General features: G+C 50.6%; 1 protein-coding gene across 1 annotated transcript; it reads left to right on the forward strand.

Moving 5' to 3' along the window:
- Positions 1-483: 483 nt before the first annotated feature.
- On the forward strand, positions 484-7578 carry LOC116969444 (aurora kinase A and ninein interacting protein). Its single transcript, XM_033016341.1, has 4 exons — positions 484-609; positions 2567-2683; positions 4748-4892; positions 6370-7578. Exons 2-4 carry the CDS (start codon positions 2594-2596, stop codon positions 7485-7487), a joined length of 1353 nt encoding a protein of 450 aa, XP_032872232.1. The 5' UTR covers positions 484-609; positions 2567-2593; the 3' UTR covers positions 7488-7578.
- Positions 7579-10121: the final 2543 nt, after the last annotated feature.

Below are 10121 nucleotides of genomic sequence, written 5' to 3' on the forward strand. Positions count from 1 at the left end.
CTCCCTCATTCTCTCTCTCTCTGTGAGGCTTTGAACCAAAGATTGAACTGAAGTGACGCCCCCCCCCCCATTCTCTCCCCCTCCCTCATCTCCCATCTCCCCCTCCCTCACTCCCTCATTCTCTCTGTGTGTGTGAGGCTTTGAACTGGTGACGCCCCTCCCCCTCCCCCGCCCCCCTGCCCCTCCACCTTCCCCCCTCCCCCTGCCCCTCCCCCTTCCCCTGCCCCTCAACCCGCGCGAGCGCTCCGGCATCAACCGTCAAACAACCGCCGTCCGGGGGGAGCGAGCGCGCGTGGGGGGGGAAGAGGCGGACCACGACGCGCGCGCGCTCGCTCAGCAGGGACGTGGAAAGGGGGGGACGTGCACGTTCGCGTTCACGCGGAGGCGGAGGCGGCGGCCGTCAGGAGACGTGCGCGCGCGCGCTCGCTCAGCTGGGACGTGGGGGCAGGGACGTTGACGTTCACGTTCACGCGGAGGCGGCGGCGGCAGGAGACGTGCGTGCGCGCGCTCGCTTCTCCCCCTCCAGCGGGCGGGAAGGTTGAAGCCGAGAAGCTCGCTCAAAGGGATCCTGAGGCCGGGAGCTCCAGCCCTTAGTTACCGCGCTCCGTGGTAATTCCGGGGGTGGGGGTGGGTACAGGGGTACAGGGGATTGGGGGGGGGGGGGGGGGTGGGGCAGGTGTGAGGGGTGTTGGGGGGGTGGGGGCAGTTGTGAGGGGTACAGGGGATTTGGGGCAATTTCTTTGGTATTCACCAAGGAGAAGGATATTGAATTATGTGAGGTAAGGGAAACAAGTAGAGTAGCTATGGAAACTATGAGATTCAAAGAAGAGGAAGTACTGACACTTTTGAGAAATATAAAAGTGGATAAGTCTCCAGGTCCGGACAGGATATTCCCTAGGACATTGAGGGAAGTTAGTGTAGAAATAGCAGGGGCTATGACAGAAATATTTCAAATGTCATTAGAAACGGGAATAGTGCCGGAGGATTGGCGTACTGCGCATGTTGTTCCATTGTTGTGAGGGGTACAGGGGATTTGGGGCAAGGGGGGGAGTTGGGGCAGGTGTGAGGGGTGTTGGGGGGGGCAGCTATGAGGGGTACAGAGAATTGGGGGGCAGGGGGGGGAGTTGGGGCAGATGTGAGGGACACGGGGTGTTCTTGGTTTCTTGGTCCTCCAAAATATTCCAAATGGAATTTACATAGAAACATAGAAAATAGGTGCAGGAGTAGAGGCCATTCGGCCCTTCGAGCCTGCACCGCCATTCAATATGATCATGGCTGATCATCCAACTCAGTATCCTATCCCTGCCTTCTCTCCATACCCCCTGATCCCTTTAGCCACAAGGGCCACATCTAACTCCCTCTTAAATATAGCCAATGAACTGTGGCCTCAACTACCTTCTGTGGCAGAGAATTCCACAGATTCACCACTCTCTGTGTGAAAAATGATTTTCTCATCTTGGTCCTAAAAGATTTCCCCCTTATCCTTAAACTGTGTGTGACCCCTAGTTCTGGACTTCCCCAACATCGGGAACAATCTTCCTGCATCTAGCCTGTCCAACCCCTTAAGAATGTTGTACGTTTCTATAAGATCCCCCCCTCAATCTTCTAAATTCTAGCGAGTACAAGCCGAGTCCATCCAGTCTTTCTTCATATGAAAGTCCTGCCATCCCAGGAATCAGTTTGGTGAACCTTCTCTGTACTCCCTCTATGGCAAGGACGTCTTTCCTCAGATTAGGAGACCAAAACTGTACGCAATACTCCAGGTGTGGTCTCACCAAGACCCTGTACAACTGCAGTAGAACCTCCCTGCTCCTATACTCAAACCCTCTATGGCAAGAATGTCTTTCCTCAGATTAGGAGACCAAAACTGTACGCAATACTTCAGGTGTGGTCTCACCAAGACCCTGTACAACTGCAGTAGAACCTCCCTGCTCCTAGACTCAAATCCTTTTAATTTAATTTAAACTGGAGGTGGTGAGGAGGGAGGGGGGGGGGGGGGGTGCAAGGAGAGGGGATGTTGGGGGGGGGGGGTCATGGAGTTGGGGCAGAAGTGGGGGGGGGGGGGACTAGAAGGAAGATGGGGGGCAGGAATGGGACAGGGAGTTGGGGGGCAGGGGGCAGTCCATCTAAATATTCTGCATCAGAAACTCAACTGGCATAGTCTTGATGGGCTGAATGGCCCCCCTCTGGGGCATACGACGTACAGTGAGTTAAAAGCTTCGCTTTGCCTGCTATCCATCTGATCAGATAATACCATACATAAATACAATCATGTCAAACTCAAGTATAATAGATAGAGCATAAAGTATAAAGATACAGAGTGCAGAATATAGTTCTCAGCATTGTGGTGTGTCGGTTCTATCGACAAAGTCCTGTGTAGGAAGGAACTGCAGATGCTGGTTTAAACCGTAGATAGGCACATAAAGCTGGAGTAACTCAGCGGGACAGGCAGCATCTCTGGCGAGAAGGAATGGGTGACGTTTTGGGTTGACAAGAAGGGTCTCTTGGAAAGGCGAGAGTGATAGAACAGCGGCCAGCACGGCCTAACCAGTGAGTCTTTCCACAGTTCCTCCTGCCAGCATCATCCGCCACGATGAAACGTCGGAGGAGATTTGGGGTCCAGAAGGTGGAGGAATGCGGGATTTGGTTGGACACGGAGGAGCTGAAGAGAAAGAAAGTGAAGGTCAGTAAACTTTGGGGCTATGCTCACCCTGTATAATGTTCCATTGTTTATAGAAACATAGAAACATGGAAAATAGGTGCAGGAGTAGGCCATTCGGCCCTTCGAGCCTGCACCGCCATTCAATATGATCATGGCTGATCATCCAACTCAGTATCCCATCCCTGCCTTCTCTCCATACCCCCTGATCCCTTTAGCCACAAGGGCCACATCTAACTCCCTCTTAAATATAACCAATGAACTGGCCTCAACTACCTTCTGTGGCAGAGAATTCCACAGATTCACCACTCTCTGTAAAAAATGATTTTCTGATCTCGGTCCTAAAAGACTTCCCTCTTATCCTTAAACTGTGACCCCTTGTTCTGGACTTCCCCAACATCGGGAATGATCTTCCTGCATCTAGCCTGTCCAACCCCTTTGGAATTGTGTAAGTTTCTATAAGATCCCCCCTCAATCGTCTAAATTCTAGCGTGTACAAGCCGAGTCTATCCAGTCTTTCTTCATATGAAAGTCTTGGCACCCCAGGAATCAGTCTGGTGAACCTTCTCTGTACTCCCTCTATGGCAAGAATGTCTTTCCTCAGATTAGGAGACCAAAACTGTACGCAATACTCCAGGTATGGCTGAGTTTTCTGATTTTGTCCCCTTCAGCCAACTTGTTTTGCTGAATATTCCACATTTGTTTGTGCATTATTGTGTTAATGAGCCAACAAAGCACTGGCGGGGTAAGAATATAATTCATAAGGTCATAAGTGATTGAAGCAGAATTAGGCCATTCGGCCCCTCTACTCCGCCTTTCAATCATGACTGATCTATCTCTCCCATAATGCCATTCTCCTGTCTTCACCCCATTGTCCCTGACACCCGTCCTAATCAAAAATTGTCTGCCATAAAAATATCCACTGACTTGTGGCCTCCACAGCTTTCTGTGGCAAAGAATTCCACCGATTCACCATCCTCTGGCTAAAGAAATCCCTTCATCTTCCTAAAGGAACGTCCTTTAATTCTGAGGGTATAACCTCTAGTCCCAGACTCTCCCACTAGTGGAAAATCCGCTTCATATCCACTCTATCCAAGCCTTTCACTATTCGGTCCCCCCCCCCCCCCATTCTTCTAACCTCCAGCGAGTACATGCCTAGTGCTGTCAAACGCTCATTATGAATGAATACATTTATCGCCGAGTATTAACATACAAGGAATTTGCCTTGGTGCTCCGCCCACAAGTGACAATTATTGCTCCGTAGCCGGTAGATATGACAATTGAATCCATGGAGGAAACCCCACGCGGTCACAGGGTGAAACATAGAAATTAGGTGCAGGAGTAGGCCATTCGGCCCTTCGAGCCTGCACCGCCATTCAATATGATCATGGCTGATCATCCAACTCAGTATCCCGTACCTGCCTTCTCTCCATACCCTCTGATCCCCTTAGCCACAAGGGCCACATCTAACTCCCTCTTAAATATAGCCAATGAACTGGCCTCGACTACCCTCTGTGGCAGAGAGTTCCAGAGATTCACCACTCTCTGTGTGAAAAAAGTTATTCTCATCTCGGTTTTAAAGGATTTCCCCCTTATCCTTAAGCTGTGACCCCTTGTCCTGGACTTCCCCAACATCGGGAGCAATCCTCCTGCATCTAGCCTGTCCAACCCCTTATGAATTTTGTAAGTTTCTATAAGATCCCCTCTCAATCTCCTAAATTCTAGAGAGTATAAACCAAGTCTATCCAGTCTTTCTTCATAAGACAGTCCTGACATCCCAGGAATCAGTCTGGTGAACCTTCTCTGCACTCCCTCTATGGCAATAATGTCCTTCCTCAGATTTGGAGACCAAAACTGTACGCAATACTCCAGGTGTGGTCTCACCAAGACCCTGTACAACTGCAGTGAATGTGCAATCTCCACGCTGACAATCGAACTCGGGTCTCTGGTGCGGTGAGGCAGCAGCTCTACCCGCTGTGCCGACATCTTCCTGAAGTTGGGCTGGACATCTGACCAGTTCATCCCTCCCTCGCCCGTCGTTTGTAACTCACAGTTTGTCCTGATGTTAAAAATATTTTCTATTTTCAGGCCCACTCCATTGCGGAGTTTCTGAACCCTCTGTCCAGAAGCAAGTACAACATAAACGTGGCTGTGAACTTCACCCAGACCACGTCACCCCAAAGGTGTGTCAAGCAGACAAGCGTCTCTTCCTTCTTCTTCCCAAAGTCCAAAGGTACTGGTGCTTTCCATCTCTGTTAGCCTTGGTGGCATGGAACTTGGGGTGGGTTTAAAAGTTTAAAGGGGGCGGCACAGTGGTAGAGTTGCTGCCTTACAGCGCCAGAGACCCGGGTTCGATCCTGGTTACGGGTGCTTGTCTGTACTGAGTTTGTATGTTCTCCCTGTAATCTCCCTCCAAGATCTTCGGTTTCTTCCCACACTCCAAAGACGTACAGGTTAGTAGGTTAGTTGGCTTGTAAAAATTGTAAATTGTCCCTAGTGTGTGTGGGATAGTGTTAATGTGCGGGGATCGCTGGTCGGTGCGGACTCGGTGGGCCGAAGGGCCTGTTTCCGCACTGTGTCACTAAACAGGTAGGAGAATTTTCCTTTAACCAGCCCTTCACAAACATTAATGTGCAATCTGGGGATCCTAGGTTCATGACTTCACGGTGACCATCGAGCCTGCATCAGCACAAATCCGACTGAAATTCCATTTTCTTCTCCCTGCATTTCCCTGATGCAACGTACCCCTGATCAACACCCACCCTCACACCAGAGGACATTTATGTGGCCCCTGTTCATTGCCCGTCGGCCCTCACTGTTTCAGTTTAGTTTATTGTCACGTGTAACGAGGTACAGTGAAAAGCTTATTGTTGCGTCAACAGAATCCAGTCAGCAGAAAGTCAATACATGATTACAATCGAGCCATTTACAGTGTATAGATACATGATAAGGGAATAGCGTTTAGTACAAGATCTTATTGAAACACATAAGATTGTTAAGGGTTTGGACACGCTAGAGGCAGGAAACATGTTCCCGATGTTGGGGGAGTCCAGAACCAGGGGCCACAGTTTAAGAATAAGGGGGAAGCCATTTAGAACGGAGATGAGGAAATACTTTTTCACACAGAGTTGTGAGTCTATTTCAGAGGGCGGTGGAGGCCGGTTCTCCAGATACTTTCAAGAGAGAGCTAGATAGGGCTCTTGAAGATACCGGAGTCAGGGGATATGGGGAGAAGGCAGGAACAGGGTACTGATTGGGGATGATCAGCCATGATCACATTGAATGGCGGTGCTGGCTCGAAGGGCCGAATGGCCTACTCCTTCACCTATTGTCTATTGTCTATTATCACTTCTTATTTCTTACACTCAGTGCCGTTATCAATGCACCTATTGTCCATTGTCTATTGTAAAGCCAGCAAAGTCCGATCAAGGATTGTCCGAGTCTCACCAATGAGGTAGATAGTAGTTCAGCACTGCTCTCTTGTTGTAGGGGGATGATTGTCAACTGACCACTGTCAAGGTTTCTCATGACTTTATAATCTTGCACAATTGAAGGGACATTCCCCAACCTGGATGACCTCGACTCAGGACCACAAACCCACCAATATCCTCCTAAACCTCTGCACTCTGCATCCTGTCTCGTGCTATCACATCCGCTGTGTGACATGGCCCAGATCTGATTGTTGGTTGCCTTTGATTTGTGCATCGTAGGTAATCCCAGGAGTCATCCCAGTGCATCGAGCCTGCAGGCGGTGGACACTGCCTCGCCATTCACAGCCACCACCGAGGAAGGAAGGCTTGCAGATCAGCCTGAGCTGATCATTGACCCCGATTCCCACGGAGGCAGCTTTGGCTGCCACATTTTGGTGGATGGGAGGGAGGTTGGTGCGGACACAGACCCAGACATAGACACAGCCTCTCCTCGCAGCACTGCACACCTCAACACCGCAGTGACACATGAAGAGAAGGCACCACCGCTAACACGGCACTCCTCTCACAAAGCTGCTGTCCAGAACTACATTGACAGTGGCGTACATGGGCTGCAGTCCAGAACTACAGGACAGACTGCTGCGTCCACTGAAGCTCCGATTCTGCCTCCTGATGACGGTACCCAGCCTGATTTTACTCAGGATTCACAAGGGAACAAAGTAATCTCACACAGGGAGTCAGCATGGTCGGCTGCTGAGATTTACACACCAGCCCAGGGGGCCTGGTCTGAGGCTGACCCTGATACACTGCGCACAGAACATTTCCGAGCAGAGTCACTGGGCTTTCTCACCTCGACGCCGCAAACTACGAGCAGAGCGCCGGGGTTATCGGAAAGGAAGGCAGTGTTTTCACCCAAGAGGCCGAACTCAGACCGGGACAAAGGTTCACCGCTGGACAACAAGGAAAACATGAGTGGGCCTGCGTTGTCTGGTTTTGTGGGAACGAGGAAGAGTCGGCCATCTTGGTCAAGGACCCTGTTGCCTCTGAGTCGCCTTTCCCCCCAGCAGTGTGCCAACGTACCCCGCGACGTGCCACTGGACTTCAAGGGGTTGAGCAGTGACCATTGCGAGCTGTCGATGTTGTTCAGCCAAGATTCACAGGGCAACCGGGTCATCTGCCACCGCGGTGTGAACGGCAGGAGAAGGGAGGGGGCCGGCCCCTCATCCCAGGGCCACAAGGGGGGCAATGGTCGTCCGCTCATTCCAATGTCTCCTTCAAACCGTGGTCTGTGTAAATCACCCCAGGCTGAGCACCATGCCTCCGCCTCCTTCTCTCTGCTGTTTACGCAGGACTCTGACGGCCGAGCTGTCATCAAGCACAGTTCAAGGGCAACAAGCTGATTCTTGCTCTGCTTGTGGCTCATTGTTTTTCTCCTCGCCCTGACGGTAAATGTAAAAGTTAAAAGGAATAAAGATAATTTTGGTATTGCTATTGGTTTATTGTTGTCATGTTCACTGAGATACAGAGACAGACATGGGGTAAGAAGGGTCTCGACCCGAAACGTCACCTATTCCTTCGCTCCATAGATGCTGCCTCACACGCTGCGTTTCTCCAGCATTTATGGCTACCTGCAGATACAGATACATTTGTTTGAAGTGGAGACTGACAGATTCTTGATCAATACGGGGAGAAGGTAGGAGAATGGGTTTGTGAGGGAAAGATAGATCAGCCATGATTGAATGGCCGAGTGGACTCAATGGGCCTAACTCTGCCCCTGTAACTTATGAACTTACGCTGCTCTGGAGCGAAGGAATGGGTGACGTTTCGGGTCGAGACCCTTCTTCAGTCTGAAGAAGAGTCTCGACGCGAAACGTCACCCGTTCCTTCGCTGTATAGATGCTGCCTCACCCGCTGAGTTTCTCCAGCATTTTTGTCTACCTACTGTACCAGAGTGTATAATGGTCATTTGAATCAACATTGAAGTTCTTGATGAACAATCAAAGAGGGTGGCACAGCTGGTAGAGCTGCTGCCTCACGGCTCTAGAGACCCGGGTTCCATCCTGACCTCTGGTGCTGTCTGTGTGGAGTTTGCACATTCTTCCTGTAGCCTCCTGGGTTTACTCTGGGTGCTCCGGTTTCCTCGCACGTCCCAAAGATGTGCGGGTTTTGTAGGTTAATTGGCCCGCTGTAAATTGTCCTTAGTGTGTAGGGAGTGGATGAGAAACTGGGATAACATGGAACTAGTGTGAACATGACTGACCATGTGTGATGCATCCTGGTCGGATGCAAGTCATATGGAGGACAGGCTGTTGCCCATGCAGCACGTCCCCCTCCCCTCTCCACGTCGCTGATCGATCCAAAGGAACAGCAGGGCCATTACAGTTTGGCACCAGCGCCATCGCAGGAGCTGCCAGAGCGAGGTTGTAGACAACAACGAACTGCCTTAGAGGGTCCGACTCCGGATTTTCTACAGGTTTACTCCTGGAGCCTTTTCCATGACTGGATATGGCCACAAGGCAGCGGAGGTTTTAAATCAGAGTTTTCCCTCTCCTAGATGAACTGCCTTCCCAGGCTGACGAGCCCCATCTGCCCAAACTACTTGGGTGAACAGGTGATCAATGGTCGGTGTGGGACAGAGAACCTGTTTCTATTTTTCTGTTTCAACTTTTACATATTCACGACAAGATTAACATTCAGTAGCAATATTACTCCTCCATCACCAACTTCAGATCAGTTCATGTTAAACCAAACTGTTAAGGGCTTGGATTGTTAAGGGCTTTAGATTGTTAAGGGCTTGGACACGCTAGAGGCTGGAAACATATTCCCGGTGTTGGGGGAGTCCAGAACCAGGGGCCACAGTTTAAGAATAAGGAGTAAGCCATTTAGAACGGAGACGAGGAAACACTTTTTCTCACAGAGAGTGGTGAGTCTGTGGAATTCTCTGCCTCAGAGGGCGGTGGAGGCATGTTCTCTGGATACTTTCAAGAGAGAGCTAGATAGGGCTCTTAAAGATAGCGGAGTCAGGGGATATGGGGAGAAGGCAGGAACGGGGTACTGATTTGGGATGATCAGCCATGATCACATTGAATGATCATGATCAGCCATGATCACATTGAATGAATACGAGCTACAGAAGTCCATCAGAGCTGCAAAGAGGGCTTATTCCCAAAAACTTGAAAGCTTTTACCTAAGTAACAACACACGCAGTATGTGGCAGGGAATCCAAGCAGTCACAAACTACAAGAAAACAGTACCAACCACAGACCCCCAGGATGTCACCCTCCCAGACAGCCTTAATACCTTCTACACCAGGTTTGACAGACTGAACACAGACACCCCCTCAAAAGCCCCATGCAACCCCACGGACACTGTTTTTCAGGTGACACCCATACAGGTCCTGAAAGCTCTGAGGCAGGTGAACCCCCACAAAGCTGTGGGACCAGATGGCGTCCCTCCTAAAGTTCTGAAGGCCTGTGCAGAACAACTCACGGGAGTGTATGCAGACATCTTCAATCTGTCTTTAAACCAAGCAGTGGTCCCCCGTATTTTTAAATATTCCACCATTGTACCAGTTCCAAAAAAAACAAACCCATCCACCCTGAATGACTTCAGGCCAGTGGCACTCAGGCCAGTTGCCATGAAGTGTCTAGAGAAACTGGTTCTCACACACATCAATCACATGGTCCCGGGCACGATCGACCCCCTCCAGTTCGCCTACCGCCCCAATCGCTCAGTGGACGACGCAGTGGCCATTGCTCTACACCACATCCTGCAACACCTGGACAGCAGAGGAACATACGTCAGAACGCTGTTCCTGGATTACAGCTCGGCCTTTAACACCATTCGCCCGGGCAGGCTGACTGAGAAGCTGACAGACCTCGGCGTCCCGACTCCCACCTGCAACTGGATCTTAGATTTCCTGACTGAAAGACCACAGGTGGTGAGGATGGGAAGGAGGGTGTCTGCAGAGCTCACCGTCAGCACAGGATCACCACAAGGCTGCTGTCTCAGTCCCAAACTTTTCACCCTGTACA

The sequence above is a fragment of the Amblyraja radiata genome, unplaced genomic scaffold (genome assembly GCF_010909765.2).
Source record: "Amblyraja radiata isolate CabotCenter1 unplaced genomic scaffold, sAmbRad1.1.pri S43, whole genome shotgun sequence".
NCBI lineage: Eukaryota > Metazoa > Chordata > Chondrichthyes > Rajiformes > Rajidae > Amblyraja > Amblyraja radiata.

What these genes read in the sequence shown, in the direction of transcription:
- LOC116969444 (XM_033016341.1), top strand. Translation starts at nt 2,594, where the DNA reads ATGAAACGTCGGAGGAGATTTGGGGTCCAGAAGGTGGAGGAATGCGGG. An exon ending in TGAAGAGAAAGAAAGTGAAG is followed by an intron (nt 2,684 to 4,747) that starts GTCAGTAAACTT and finishes TTCTATTTTCAG; the next exon opens with GCCCACTCCATTGCGGAGTT. An exon ending in CTTCTTCCCAAAGTCCAAAG is followed by an intron (nt 4,893 to 6,369) that starts GTACTGGTGCTT and finishes TGTGCATCGTAG; the next exon opens with GTAATCCCAGGAGTCATCCC.